Below are 16146 nucleotides of genomic sequence, written 5' to 3'. Positions count from 1 at the left end.
TGTAGAAATAAAACTAAAATAAAATTCTTCAAAATGACCGTATCAGTTAATTTTGCAAAGTACATGTATTAGCTATGAAGAAAATAAAGTCTTCGAAACCTGAAATACTTATTTACTGAAAACTATGAAGTTCATGTGGTAAACAAATGTATCTGATGATTTTAGATCTTTATTCTTAAGCGCTCGCTTTTTAAAATCACACTTAATTCAATAAAAAATCATTCATATTTCTTGTATTCGCTCACCTCATATTTTTTATCTCCAAAATAAAATATAATACTTGTAAAATAATTTCACCCTCTCGCCTCACTGTTTTTGGTTGAAAATCCAAAGAACTAATTTACAAGTTGGTGTGGCCTTAGGGAAATTTATCCAAATTATATCTGTCCAGATTGGGGATTTTTTTTATCCACATACTATCACTAAAGTTAAAGATCATTGTTTCAGTCTTTTTCTTTCCTAAAGGTAAAGACCATAAACACACTAAGTTACAACTTACATTCAATTAGTAAGCCCCCCCCCCCCCCCCCTACTACATGAAGTGATGTCTAGAAATTTCTGTACTTATGTGATCATTTCAGAAATACATCTTATTAGAATTTCTGGAAAGTTTTACTCATATTCAAATTAGAAAGGGTCCTTTTATAAAATCCAATTTAGGGACATTAATAATCCTCTCAAAGCAGGTAACTGTAGTAACTCACAAGAAATGAAATAGGAAGTGATTGTTAATACATGCACAACTAGGAACCTACTTTGGGATCAGAAGTGATGATGGTCATCAAAATATCAATATTGTTTTCTTATATCAGATAAAACATAACAAAGTCCAACTCGATCTTTCATTAGGAAGTTAAACAGAAAGTTTCAATCAATATCTAATTGGGAATAATAAAGGCAAGAAAACAACTTGAGCAAGCCTGACTGATGAATGGCTAGAGGAATGGACAGGACCCTATTGCCACTTCTATATCTTGCCCACACAAAATCTTAATGTCCATATTTTTCATTGACTTGATTTTCTCACTAGAGAATATCTTTTGAAGATTGAAAGTGTGCCTTATGCCAAAATATGTCTCATTTTTAACACACACACACAAAAAACCAAACCAACCCCCCCAAAAAAAAACCCAATACAAACAACAAACCCAGCAACTTCAGAAACCACATTTACAATCACTCCTCCACATCAAAATTCAAAACAAATTATTTCAGAATCCAATTCCATGAATATACACACAAGGTGCTGAACCCCCCCCCCCCCCCCCCCCCCCCCCCCTTCTCTCTTGTTCGATTTCTGGATCTGCTCCTGTCAGTATCAAGAAAAGAAAATTAAAACAAAATCTTACCTGATGGACAAAAACATCTTCCTTTGTGTCATCCCTAAAAATACAAAAGTACAAATCTGCATGAATTTCAATGTGCAATGATTCCTTCATAAAATACATATATATCAATTAAAACTTTACTACAAATAAAAAATATATATAAGACATATATATATTAAAGTTTGACTGATTTTATTTGTTCTAGGCAATATATATCTTAAAGTAGGGATTTTCCACACCATTTTGGGAATGGGACCTGGGCCTTTAGAATTGGGAATTTTAACATCGTTTTGTCCAAATTGGGAATTTTAGAAATACAGTTTTACAACGCTTTTTACAACAAAAAGACGAACATTTCCTATTCATTCAAGGAAATTTTCTTATCTTAATATTCTGTTTTTCAATGCAATCGGGGTTAAATGACACTTAAAACTATTTTTCAATAGTGCATGGACTGAAAGATCACCAGCTTTCAAATTTCCAAGTGACCCTTGCCAGGGCTTTCAAAAGTAGCCGGTGGATTTCCGCCGCCTATAGTAACATTAGGTGCCAGCTACTTTAGTGACAAAAATGTATGTCCAATGAAAAAAAAACTTTTATAAAACTTTAAACATCTTCCAAACTTTAGTAGACTCGGAAATCGCGGCCGTATCAACCAGGATGTAAAAACGTGTTTACTTGCGCTAAATTTAGTTCAGGTAAATACCGGCACCTGATTGGTCGTCTGTTGGTGTAGAAAATAATATGTCAATTGCAATAGTCGGAAAGCCTCGGATTTACCCAATTCGTGACAACACAGACGAGAAGTTCAGAAAGATAACAACAAGTTATTAACGAAAGTAGAATTTTTCAGCACAAATTCGCTATGTTACCAACAAATCTGTAGCTGTTAACTTGAATTTGTGGAAAAATAAAATTATAGGTCATTTAAATGAAAGTAAAAATCAATGATGTTGACGGAATGAAGAGAACAAATACCCTGTTCAGTTTCGGCTTTAAAATGGCCAGAAGTGAAAATGATACAAGTATAATATCAATCAACAATTTTAAAGCGAAAACAGAATTTAATCAGGAAAGATTTCAGACTTGCTATTCTTTTTAATTTGCAAATGCCCATGTACGTTGTATTAAATAAAAACGAAAGTAGAATTTTTCAGCACAAATTCGCTATGTTAACAAATCTGTAGCTGTTAACTTGAATTTGTGGAAAAATAAAATTATAGGTCCTTTAAATGTTACTTATTAATTTGTAATAAAGATTGTTTGGGTTTTATTTAAAAAAAATATTGGGGTGAGCAAAACATGCAGTTTAGTTCATTTCAACAATACTTTCTGCATGTAGAAACTTTCTTAGGGCTGTTCCAGAAATGATCAAATGGGGGGGTCGGGCGGCAAATGATATTTTTTTGTGTGGGTGGTCATATTTTTTCAAATTTTAATAGGTCCGTGGTTGGACTGTTAAAAAAATATTTATTATGGGTAGTGGGTAGTTTCTATTGTTTTATTTTGTGCCACGTGGGTGTTGAGTTTTCAGAATATTTTTATTGTCGCTCTTGTCGTGTTGGTTACAAAACGTCGGAGGGAAAATTGAAAACGTGCTTTCGAAATCGGAAGTAACATAGAACTATTCGAGTTGTCGCTCTTTGCAGCGCATAACTTTCCATTACGGCACTCTTCAAATTAGAGGCGCGTTTAGTAGGGTCCCTTTGGACGTGATGGCGGCGAACTCTGTTCTGTAGATTATTACAGTTTACAATGCATCGATTTTGGGAATATTTTGAAACCAATAGGTATTCCGTTTTCTAATAAAAATAGGCAAACCTTAGTTGATTTATACGTGGGTACCGATGCGTTATATTTATCAGTCGGTGTGATGGTGATATAGAGGCCTCCGGGCGCGGGCTCCAAGAAGTAGAAGACGAACGATTCGTGGAAAAACATCCATACCCATTTCATGATAATAGCATCGTTTGGACTACCAATCTTTCCAACATTCCCGCCATAGATGCCTTTGATTGTTGATGCGACATCGTTTCTTCAGAACTACTGTGATACAATGTCGCACAGGCGTTACCGCGTCATTTCAGACTAGAATGTTTGTCCCGAAAACCTCGCGAGATTTGTACCGTTTTCATTTTTAAAAATATTTTTGTGGTGGGTCTGGTTATTTTTTTTTTTTTATTAGATGGGTCATTGTAAAATGAGTTTATTAATTTGATGGGTCATGGGGTAATTTTTTTTATTTTTTTTTTATGGGTGCTTGGTATATACAAAAGGTGCCTCCCGACCCCCCCCCCCCCCCCCCCCCCATGTATTTATTTCTGGAATAGCCCTTACAAAATAATTCAGTCTTATAAACTTTTAGTACAAATGTAGAAATAAAAGTGAAAGTTTCTGTTCAAGCAAAGACACTTAAAAATTAATTGATACAGCATTGCAAAAAATAATTACATGTAGTTATCTTGATGCACTTTATTTTTCATTTTGCATCAAAATTAGTACTTTGCAATGTTGAATTTTTTTAAGTCTTTGCATGAACAGAAAATTTCACATATGAAACAATTCATGGCAAAAGTAAAAATTTCAGGCAAAAAAATGACAATTTCAAAGCTGCATTTAAGTGCCAGGAAACCGCCAGAATGCAGGATTTTGCGTCATTTACCCCAGAGCTTCTGGGGGCCTTGAGCAGCCCAGACCCCCGGCCGTAAGGGCGCCGAGCATTGGATCACCTTCTACTTTTTCATTTCAGCCTCCTACTTTTAAATTTGTTGAAAGCCCTGCCTAGCTTCTGGTTCTCAGATGGTTCTTTAAAAATGTCAGGAAGAGAAAATAGACATCTTCCCCATTTTACTTGCATCATGGCTAATAATATTGTGCATTTATACTTTTGAATACTAGATGAAATTTTTTTTCAACAGAAAAAATCAATGGAAATTAACGTTAGTCTAGAGACAGAGTAAGGATATTAGATAAAAAGTTGAATTAAATTTAGATTTAATCATGGAGTTTCAATACAAATTGTATTGCTCTGAAATTTAATTGACATAAACAGCCCAACCATGGCCTATATGAATTATTTTTAAAACCATGATCCAGTTCATCATGAAACTCTCTGTGATACTATCTATGCCAATACACTTGTTCAATCAGTAGGAAAAGCACCAGGATTGGGAAGTTATAATTTCATATCCAATAAAATCAATAAAATTTTGTAAAGTAAACATATCTCTAAATGTACACATGTTAATATCGATGATAGAAGTAAGCTAAATTTGAACTAATGCTGCTTTATACAATATCACCATTTATGGTGGTTAGACTCTCCAAATGAAGTGTGCAGCTTCAGAGATTTATTTTCATACGAAGTACACAGAAAATACATTCTAGATATATATGATATTTATCTAATAACTCAGATAGGTTAAGGAAGTGGGTACAATAAGTGAAGCAACAATATAGCACGTATTAATCAAAGAGAAAAATGGAGGAAATTCGGATTTATCGAACAGTTGCCGATATTTCTAGAGTGTTTTATATCATGAACTATGATGCTGCTGAATTATTTTTATGGAGAAAATTTAAAGACAATAGAATCATGTAACACGTATTTTTCAAAGAAAATGAACAATCTAGTTAATGACTGCACTTTGAGCGAGTGTACCAACGGACGACCATTTCAGGTAGACCTTCCGATCTTTTGGTGGTCTCGGGCCTCTGGTCCACAATTTGTGTCAAACCAATAAATATATTTTTCATTTGATAACTCTTATAACAATATTGCAAAACAAAAGACAATTTTTTATTTAACTTGAATTGGGAAATTTTGTAGACAATTGGGAAAAAATGTTACTATTTTGCATTGGGAATGGGGTCGAATTTCGGCCCCCTACAACAGGGTGGAAAATACCTGGTCTTACATAATTCATTCAAGCTCTAATTAGTTTCAAACTTTGGAACTTCAAGAATCTGAGGGACATTAGCAGGAGTGGTATAAAATGTAACTTCAGGTTAAAGCAGTCTTCAATACGAACAATATATATAATATATATACACATATCATTTCAAAACCTCATTCCTAAATTATATACAAACAATTTTGAACACAATTTCTTTGTTTTAAACCACTATTTTTTTTTTTTTTTTTGTACAACAAACCACCAGGGAATCACAATGAGGAAGAAGCATTTCATAAAAGCAAAATAGAAAATGCATAACAACTTGTTTCTCATTTTGAATCACTTTTTTTTTTTTTTTTTAATAAAAAGGTAATTATCTAGAGAGCAGTCACACTGAAAAATTCTCCAAAGGAGACTTCCTCATTTTCACCAGTATTAAGAATGACCCATATGTATTATAATAGTTATATTCCTCTTCATTTACTCAAGGTGGAAACTTTCCTTTATTAATATTGTCTGGTTGTTATAGTTTTGTTGCTAAACACTTTACAGGGCAATATCCATCTCAAACTTTGAATAACTAATTCTAAGTTGCCCTGGATGTGGTGCCAATGCACATAGTTTTAATCTTCAGCATATCCCACGTTCAGCGAGGCGTGACTGCAAGTTAATGCTTGCATTGGGCGCGCACGTGTATGTAAAGTATAGATTAAAAAAACAACTTCATGCGAACCTACCTATTTATGAAGCCATATCCGCTTTTCACGTTAAACCATTTTACAGTTCCTGTAATTTTCTTTGCTGAAAATGATACAGAAGCATTCAAAGGAAGTCAAAAACCCACGTGTAGGACGGGCAAAATTACAACATGTTCCATTACTAACAAACTCGCGTGCTTACTCGACTTTCCGACGTGTAATTCACTGATGACAGACTAATCTACACTTTCAATGAAGCAACATTTGTTTCTCAACCGAATTAAAACAGTTATTTTAATCAACTACTTTGACCACGCTTACACGAGGTGACCTACATAGCGAATTAAAGAAGATTGTTTTCGCAACTATAAAGCGTCTAAAAGGAAATAGGCACTACCTATGATCTTCTTCTCAACCTCGGCCTCTTTCTCCGTTGGTTCTCGGAGTCGGACATGGCCTCTGATGGTAAAAAGATGTTAAAAAGTGTCCGATGGAAACTGGACTTCCACTCTGTTTTCCCTTTGTTCGCTCTCTGCAAAGATGGCCGCCCCCAAGGCGAGCATAACGCCGCATTCGAGCTATTTGATTGGCTGAATTAGATTCCTTGTGTTTTCATTGGTTGTCGACATATAAGTTAAGGGCCACAGTTACTACTACTGATTTATTTCAAGAACCGGCAAATTTGAAGAAGAAAAAGCTTTAATTTGAAGTCCGTAGTCGGAATATAGATACTTTATTTCTTGCCAATAAAAGAAACTCTAACATATTAATTAACAAGGGGAGGATCAACCGATACGCCTTACTGTGCTTTCATTGATATTTTTTCTGGATCCGCCCCTGGAATTCCATTTATAAATCACATATATGATAAAATACAGAAATCTTTTACTAGGGATATTTTTACACAACTTTATGAATTTAAGCCATACAATATGTTTATTGTTTATTTACCAATCAAGGACCCTCAAGGGGCATTTACAGGTTAACGAGCAATTATAATCATGACAATGAAAATAACAATAATTCAGAATTAAGTACTATACTACTATCAGAGTTCACACTTCTGCACTGTACACATCTATAATTATATATGAAATACTGATTGCAGACAAGATTTAAATTAACAACATGATAAAATAACCCAACTGCTTCAATATGAGAAAAGAATCGGGGTAACCTAGCTAGCGGGGGTCAGACCCCGGCCCTACCAATATCCCTACTGGATAAATTACTCCATTTAATACTCAATAATGTAACCGAGATACGGGACCGACAACTTTTTTCTCCACCGACGGACGAAATTGTAGAAAGAAGTTATAATCATCTGATAACAACGTATCTCTGTGTGTGTACTGCTATTAGTACGTGTGGTAGATCAATGTACAATATGCTATAGATAATTTTAAGGTTTTTTTCTATAGGTGTTGAAACTTTGTAACATATTGTTGGTTTTTAATAGTTATATACATGTAGGTGCTGAGACCGAGCCATGTCAGGGATTGGAGAAAAACAATTTGCGTTTTTATATTCAAAATTATCCATACACAGTCAGCCAACTTTGCGCTTTGCGCCCTATCCGAGGGGAAAGGGGGGGGGGGGGGGGTGCTCGGCAAAGCAATACCTAAATGCACAGGCACTCGACGTTTTGAATATCTATGATAAAAATGTCTTCTTATACACAAAATATTCAATACATAACTATAAAAATTTGTTTTCAGGAAGACAATTTTTTTTTGGATTATAGATAACTATAACTATATTTATTTCCAATCAAGGGCCCCCAAGGGGCAGCATGAAAATACATACAAATAATGTACATATACATATACAAGTAAAGAAAGAAGTGATATTTAAAACGTCGATCAGTGCCTGACACGGTTATTTGGTAGTGGACATTTGCCTGTAAGTTATGTATACATGATTATAATCAAGATAGGACTCTCCATCCCTAGCTGCTAACGAAACTTCCGATACTAAGGTATTTTTGATGTAATACAGATGAGGGGGGGGGGGGGGTAATTAAGTGCGTTAACTTTAAGTTCTCTACTTTCTGTGGACCAAGTTCATAGGTGACGTAACTTTCAAGACAAAATTTTTGACCTAAGTGCATTTCTGTTCTTGTTAGAAATTGTTCTCACTTTACACGTATTATCATCTCTCTCTCTCTCTCTCATTATTTTTTAAATTCATTCCATGACTATTTGATTGTCATTCTTAATGACAGATCTTCAGGTCATTCCATAAAATAATTTTTTGTCCATGAACAGATGTTAGAATTTCATACTGAGTCGGTGTATCGAAATTAAATGATATATCGATTTAACGTTTCCATGATAACATTATAAATGATTAAGGTTGATGTACTTGTTGTTTTTTTTTCAGTTGCAAACATTGCAGGTTATATCAGTATATGGATATCTACGTGTACTGATTAAAAATATCACTCTGTCCTGTAATTTCCGCGAACCTTCCGATAATCAATGCACAGTTTAGATAAGTTTCAATCATCTCTGAATCGAGATACCACTTAGACATAACATTACATTTGAGAGACTGAACAACTTTCTACGTACTAATCCATCAGTACACAATCACCTGTACTAATCCCCTGTACACAGTCACTTGTACTAATCCCCCAGTACACAGTCATATGTACTAATCCCCCAGTACACAGTCATATGTACTAATCCCCCAGTACACAGTCATATGTACTAATCCCTCAGTACACAGTCAAATGTACTAGTCCCCCAGTACACAGTCATATGCACTAATCCCTCAGTACACAATCAGATGTACTAATCCCCCAGTACACAGTCATATTTTGAGATTCCATTTCTAACTTCTAACAACATATACCAATACATAGTGCAATCAACATATGACTAGAATGTGACAGATTTCTCGTCCACGTGAGTTGTTCTGTCTCGTCACATGTAAACATGTATAATGTGCCAAGTTATGGAAGTTGTCTTCCTTTGATTACTGATCCCAGAAATCTAGTTTTGTGGACCCAAACGTTACCAATCACCGCACAGTTCCAAAATTCTGCTTGGGTCTAGAAAGCAATGGTATACGGTTCTTTTAAATGCCCAAGAATATCTGTTATGAATGTTTCCTGTACTACTGTGTCATTTAGGTAAAACAAGAGGTACTGTGTGCAATGCTCATTAAGGAGGTATGCTACACCATAGACATTTTATATGGATGAAAAGTGGAGGATATGTACAACAATATTGAAATTGAAAACTTTCACTTTATTTAGTCAAAAAGTGCAGTTTTATTTGAAAGCAATCTGAGAAAAATTTAAAACCCCTGCTGGACTCGAAAATGCGATCTACAGTTCAGCAGTCGAGCTACTCAGGTGAGATTTTTTTTTAAATGAATAGACAAATATTGCTGATATTTATATTTTCATCCATGTTTTAAAAGGAAGTCAGCCATTATGACAATGTAGAGTACCTCCTTAAAAACCAAACCCTTACCCTAAAAGATCATGAAATTTACAATTTTGGTATAGAACTACTTACTTCTAAATATTTATTTACTTTCAATTTAATATTAATAGCATTAAAGATATCATTTAAATGTTTTACACATATACACTATACATACATATATATATATATATATACAAAGGTCTTCCTGCTCTACATCACTGTGTATTTAGTTTTTCTTAAACATGTGTGGTTCTAAAGAAGATTTTTGAAAATTTGTCACTTTTTGACAGTTTCCGCCCTGCCTCTAAGGCACCAGAAGTGCAAGAGTCCTGAAATTTCCAATGTATGCCAACCTTGTCCCAACTTCATACCAAATTTGAAGAGAATAGAAATGGTAGTTATCAAAAAGTTTAATATACATGCATGTTCAATTGTTAACAAATCTAATCACTGACCATTTCGGCCTCACCCTAATAGGAAAACCCCTACCCCTGTAATCATCAAATTTACAATTTTAATAAACAGCTACCTGCTCATTCTAAACATCCATTTAGCTTCAATTTAGTATGAACAGCATTAACGAAGATGTCTTTTTTTTTTACACATAAATACTGGGTATATACCAAGATTGGCCTTGCCCTGGAGTCAGAACTTTTACCACGGGGATCATAAAATTTACAATTTTGGTAGAGGCCCTTCTGCTCTATATCACCATGCATTTATTTTTTCTTATACATGTGTGGTTCTAGAGAAAATAACTGTTGCACCAAAGTTAAAGGAGTTCTAAAATTACAATTAAATTTGTCAGTCTTCTCCGAAAGATGCTTCATACCAAATTTGAGAAGAATTGGAACATTTGGTAGTTATCAAGAAGTTTAATTGTTACCGAAAGACGCACGATGTACAGACCAATAGCAAAAGGTCACCTGAGTAAACATTTTTGGAGGGTGATTATAAGATGGGAAAACAGAAACTACATTCTTCAAAGTGAGCACAACCAGCAAAAGAATTTCAACAAATTTATAGGAATTTATAGGGCTAATATAGGAGAAATGCCATTTTAAGCCAAGAATTAAAAAAAAGAAATCATAGGAGGTTGTCAAATATACAGGGGATTTTAAAATAAATATAGCGGTGCTGGAAGGTCTGGCTAAATTGTCACTAGTATCAGGCAAAAATATGATTGGCCAACATCAAAGGGCAAGGGCATGACCTAGGGCCTAACTGAGGGTACATGTTATAATCGTCTAAGTAGTCCTCTGCTTTGACCTAACTGTGCATCTAGCGACCCATAGAGGGTTCCCTGTGTCTGGGGCCAACAGATGGGGTTCCTGCATCGAAATATAACTCCTCAAATTTGACCGATTTTCAACTCCATGTTTGAATTTAGGGCCCTATCTCCAAGACCTGGCCTGAAGGTCGTGAACTTTTTGAGCACATTTTCAAACTCCATGCTCTAAATCGTGAAGGTTATAAAACTTTTATAAAAATATTCTCATACTCATATCACGTACATGCTCAAAATTTTTCAAGTATGCTTCGGAGTTTGGTCAGAGTTGTACTCAAAACAAACATGGCTGAGTTTGAGTATGAGTGCGATAAAAGTTTTATAACCTCCAGGCCTGGATAATGAACATGTACAGTAAATAAATAGAGACATTAAGCAATATACACAAATACACCTAATTATAATCAATGCTTTTAGTCAATTATAAGATAGGGAAAAAAACCCAGTGAATTCTATGAACCTTTAATGTTTTTCAAATCATTAAATAATATGTGAAACACTGTTATTGTACACAGGTAAGTGGAAACTTAATTAACGAGAGATTTGTAAAGACATTCTTTTCATTAAATAGTATCTTGTACAAAGATACCAGTAACTTAACAACATCTCTCTACAATTCTATCAGGGACTATACAGAGTGTCTTCTGACATGTTTATTTATCTCACACATCACACTCTTGTACCCAGTAACAACATCTCTCTACAATTCTATCAAGGACTATACAGAGTGTCTTCTGACATGTTTCTTTATCTCTTGTACTCAGTAACAACATCTCTCTACAATTCTATCAGGGACTATACAGAGTGTCTTCTGACATGTTAATTTATCTCACACATCTCACTCTTGTACTCAGTAACAACATCTCTCTACAATTCTATCAGGGACTATACAGAGTGTCTTCTGACATGTTCCTTTATCTCACACATCACACTCCTGTACTCAGTAACAACATCTCTCTACAATTCTATCAGGGACTATACAGAGTGTCTTCTGACATGTTTATTTATCTCACACATCACACTCTTGTACCCAGTAACAACATCTCTCTACAATTCTATCAGGGACTATACAGAGTGTCTTCTGACATGTTTCTTTATCTTTTGTACTCAGTAACAACATCTCTCTACAATTCTATCAGGGACTATACAGAGTGTCTTCTGACATGTTCCTTTATCTCACACATCACACTCTTGTACTCAATAACAACATCTCTCTACAATTCTATCAGGGACTATACAGAGTGTCTTCTGACATGTTCCTTTTTCTCACACATCACACTCTTGTAATCTTGCTTTAAGTACTCAATGTGACTGTGCTCAAACATCTGTCTCCTCGTCCTCTCTAGAAAAGACATGCCCTCCCTGTCTAACACTGAGTCACACTCTTTATACCTCACCCTGACATTGACGTCAGCCCCCGCCCCAAGCAGGATCCCCACCTTCTCTGTTCTATACTTAACAGCATACCACTCATAACCAATCAGTGTATACAACAGAGGTCTCACATCAGATTTACTGTTGATATTATACAACTGCATCGACTGATTGACATCCAGACCCACACACAACAGATGTCTCAGTACATCACAGTCTCCCCATTTAATTGTCTTCCACAAATCTCCCTCTTCATCCATACACCACACTGATCTGTTTGTCACCATCACATCATCCCTACTGTCTGTTTTAACTCCAGCATGTCTGATGTCCACCAGACAGTTAAATAGGTGCATATTTCCATTAAATTGACCTGGAAGGATTTTATTTTGTTCCCGTATGAGATATTTCACTATATCTGGTTTGTTCAGTATTAATGCTTTATATACTGCGGACACATCGATATCAACAACCTGAGTAACCCAGTCAGCTCCATGTTCTACTAGATATTTCACTACCGATAAAGAAATCTGTCTTACTGCAGCTATCAGTGGTGTATCCCCCAATCTATTCTGTACATTGACATCAGCCCCCAGCTTCACCAGCTCCTTCACTATACTTATATGTCCTCTCTGACATGCAGCTATCAGTGGTGTATTCCCTCTATTCTGTGGATTGACATCAGCCCCCGCCTTCACCAGCTCCTTCACTATACTTATATGTCCTCCCTGACATGCATCTATCAGTGGTGTATCCCCCAATCTATTCTGTGGATTGACATCAGCCCCCAACTTCACCAGCTCCTTCACTATAGTTATATGTCCTCTCCGACATGCAGTTATCAGTGGTGTATCCACTCTATTCTGTGGATTGACATCAGCCCCCAACTTCACCAGCTCCGTCACTATACTAATATGTCCTCCCTGACATGCAGTTATCAGTGGTGTATCCCCCAATATATTCTGTAGATTGACATCAGCCCCCGCCTTCACCAGCTCCTTCACTATACTTATATCTCCTCCCTTACATGCAGCCATCAGTGGTGTATTCTCCCATCCATTCTGTAGATTGACATCAGCCCCCAACTTCACCAGCTCCTTCACTATAGTTATATGTCCTCCCCGACATGCAGCTATCAGTGGTGTATCCACTCTATTCTGTGGATTGACATCAGTCCCCAACTTCACCAGCTCCTTCACTATACTTATATGTCCTCCCTGACATGCATCTATCAGTGGTGTATCCCCCAATCTATTCTGTGGATTGACATCAGCCCCCAACTTCACCAGCTCCTTCACTATACTAATATGTCCTTCTTCACATGCACGTATCAGTGGTGTATCCCCCAATATATTCTGTAGATTGACATCAGCCCCCGCCTTCACCAGCTCCTTCACTATACTTATATCTCCTCCCTTACATGCAGCCATCAGTGGTGTATTCTCCCATCCATTCTGTAGATTGACATCAGCCCCCAACTTCACCAGCTCCTTCACTATAGTTATATGTCCTCCCCGACATGCAGCTATCAGTGGTGTATCCACTCTATTCTGTGGATTGACATCAGTCCCCAACTTCACCAGCTCCTTCACTATACTTATATGTCCTCCCTGACATGCATCTATCAGTGGTGTATCCCCCAATCTATTCTGTGGATTGACATCAGCCCCCAACTTCACCAGCTCCTTCACTATAGTTATATGTCCTCCCCGACATGCAGCTATCAGTGGTGTATCCACTCTATTCTGTGGATTGACATCAGTCCCCAACTTCACCAGCTCCTTCACTATACTAATATGTCCTCCTTCACATGCAGCTATCAGTGGTGTATTCAAGTGACCATCCTGTAGATTGACATCAGCCCCCAACTTCACCAGCTCCTTCACTATAGCTATATGTCCTCCATTACATGCAGCAGATAGAGGTAGATGAGACCAATGAATATCTTCACTGTACAGACCTATCCCAGTGATTGCTTTCTTACAAAAAGGAAGCAAAACTCTGAATATTTGTATATCACCACTATAACAACTCAATACAAGTAATCTACATTCTTCTGCAAGCCTATTGTTTTCAATTTCAGGTTTATTACATGTATTCATGTATATCGCAGATTTAGACTGATGTGGAGAATTTCCTGTTATCCAAAACAATTCACTTACTTCATTGGGTTGTTCAGTCTGTTGTACTATGAACTGTAGGATATGATAATGTCCATAGTAGATCACCCAGCTGATCACTCTCACATTGAACATGATTAAAAATTCTCCCTTATGATTTCTTTTACACCTCTGATCCACCAGTGCGCTCTGTCTGTCCCACTCACTCCAATCGCTCTTCTCCTCACTTTCCTCCGCTATACACTCTCGTTTACTCACTATCTTATCTATCTTTCCCTGACTGGACAGAAATACAGATTTTAATTCTGTGTATGACTTTGTCTCTAACACACCAGTAAAAGCCTGACACACCTGGGGATGTTTTAAAACCTGATTCCTGAAAACATCATACAGCTCCATGTTCTGTATGTCTCTGTACAATCTTTCTGCTAACAGTGGGTACTGATCCTCACGTAACCTTATACACAGATCAAACGACTCCTCTCTCTCACTGTTTTTATCATCGCTCTCCTCCTCCTCTCCTTCACTATCATTGTTACTCTCATCCCCCTCAATAGATTGAGAATCACTCTGTTTCTCTTTCACTTTGTTCACAATTCCTGGTTCACTTATCTGTGGTTTGACATAATTAGCAATATAACTACTACTCATATACAGCAACATTTGGTCAGGGAACTGTTTGCCATATTGATAAGCACAGATTTCAAACATGGAGTCATGTATAAATGTGTATTGTGCACCACACTGTTTTGTGTATGTCCCCTCCATTGCTGACAAGGCTTTCACAAACTTGAAAGCATCTGTCTGGCTTTCTAATTCACAATTTTCCAATGTGTCATTTTTCATGCTCACAAAATGTTCATTTTTCCTATCTTTTAAGATGTCTTTTGAAATGCTGTTTTCATTTAGCATACACAAAACAAGTGTTGCATAATTCATTTTGTTATGCCTCTGCATATCATCAAGTTCATCAATGATACATTGGACTGGATTCAGGAAAAAATTTGAACCAAGAGCTTGGAATTTTGTTTCCTTTGAAAACAATTTACAGAGAAGGGGAAACATAAGAGATGTTGATTTCAGCAATGCAGGTGACATTAAATCAACATTTAAACCATACTTCTTGAGAATCTGTTTCTTGTCATTGTCATCTAATGCATTATCAGAACTGTGCAACTTAATCACTGTCTCTTCTTTCGTCAGGAATGGTTTGTAAAATTTTGTCTCATTGAACACAGCCTCTCTACATGTCATCAAAGTTCTAGACTTATACATGCAAGGGCTTGTTATTTTCTGTTCATAATCAGTCAACACATCTAATTTAGTTTTCTGGAGGCCAAAGACACCCACCACATCATCAATAACAAAAACCTGTGGATTCTTTGTGTCAGAGTATTGCTTTATCTCTCTGATTTCATCAACTGGTACAACCTCGTAACCTTCCCCCTGGAGCTTGAGGGCGATGTGGTGAGCCGTGGCAGACTTCCCGGACCCAGGCACACCAACAAATGTCACGCAAGGTTGGTTCCTCACTTTCTGCATCACTAAAGGGAAACTGTGGGTTTCATAGTAAAACTTGTCTTCCTCTCTCCATTTCTGAACATCACTATCGCATTGCTCTGAAATTACATATTAACGAAACACTTGAGTATCAATGACGATGTTTAATTACATAAAGCACAATTAGATGTGGTAGAATGAAGCATATAAAATACACCATAATAGGACTAATACACAATAGGTTACATTGAAAATGGATTCCAATTAATAATGTGCTATTGACGTGTAATTCAGCACTATATCTCAGGTATTTAAGGGAGACTTAATTAATAATGTGCTATTGACGTGTAATTCAGCACTATATCTCAGGTATTTAAGGGAGACTTAATTAATAATGTGCTATTGACGTGTAATTCAGCACTATATCTCAGGTATTTAAGGGAGACTTAATTAATAATGTGCTATAGACGTAATTCAGCACTATATCTCAGATATTTAAGGGAGA

General features: G+C 36.3%; 2 protein-coding genes across 8 annotated transcripts in view; both read right to left on the bottom strand.

Moving 5' to 3' along the window:
• LOC125661384 (Y-box factor homolog) overlaps window positions 1–6391 on the bottom strand; it is a 12150-nt gene extending 5759 nt beyond the window's left edge. The window contains 4 exon segments of the mRNA XM_048893369.2: window positions 1350–1383; window positions 5962–6025; window positions 6320–6355; window positions 6358–6391. Of these exon segments, the coding sequence (XP_048749326.2) occupies window positions 1350–1383; window positions 5962–6025; window positions 6320–6355; window positions 6358–6376 (153 nt within the window). The 5' untranslated portion in view covers window positions 6377–6391.
• LOC125661395 (uncharacterized) overlaps window positions 6320–16146 on the bottom strand; it is a 40765-nt gene continuing 30938 nt past the window's right edge. For all 7 annotated transcript variants that reach the window (XM_056152733.1, XM_056152735.1, XM_056152738.1 and 4 more), the window contains one exon: window positions 6320–15760. In XM_056152733.1, the coding sequence (XP_056008708.1) occupies window positions 11880–15760 (3881 nt within the window). In that variant the 3' untranslated portion in view covers window positions 6320–11879. The remainder of the gene's footprint in view (window positions 15761–16146) is intronic.

The sequence above is a fragment of the Ostrea edulis genome, chromosome 1 (assembly GCF_947568905.1).
Source record: "Ostrea edulis chromosome 1, xbOstEdul1.1, whole genome shotgun sequence".
In the NCBI taxonomy this organism is placed as follows: domain Eukaryota; kingdom Metazoa; phylum Mollusca; class Bivalvia; order Ostreida; family Ostreidae; genus Ostrea; species Ostrea edulis.
Note: the sequence above shows the minus strand (reverse complement) of the source record. Positions and strands in the feature narration are given on the sequence as shown.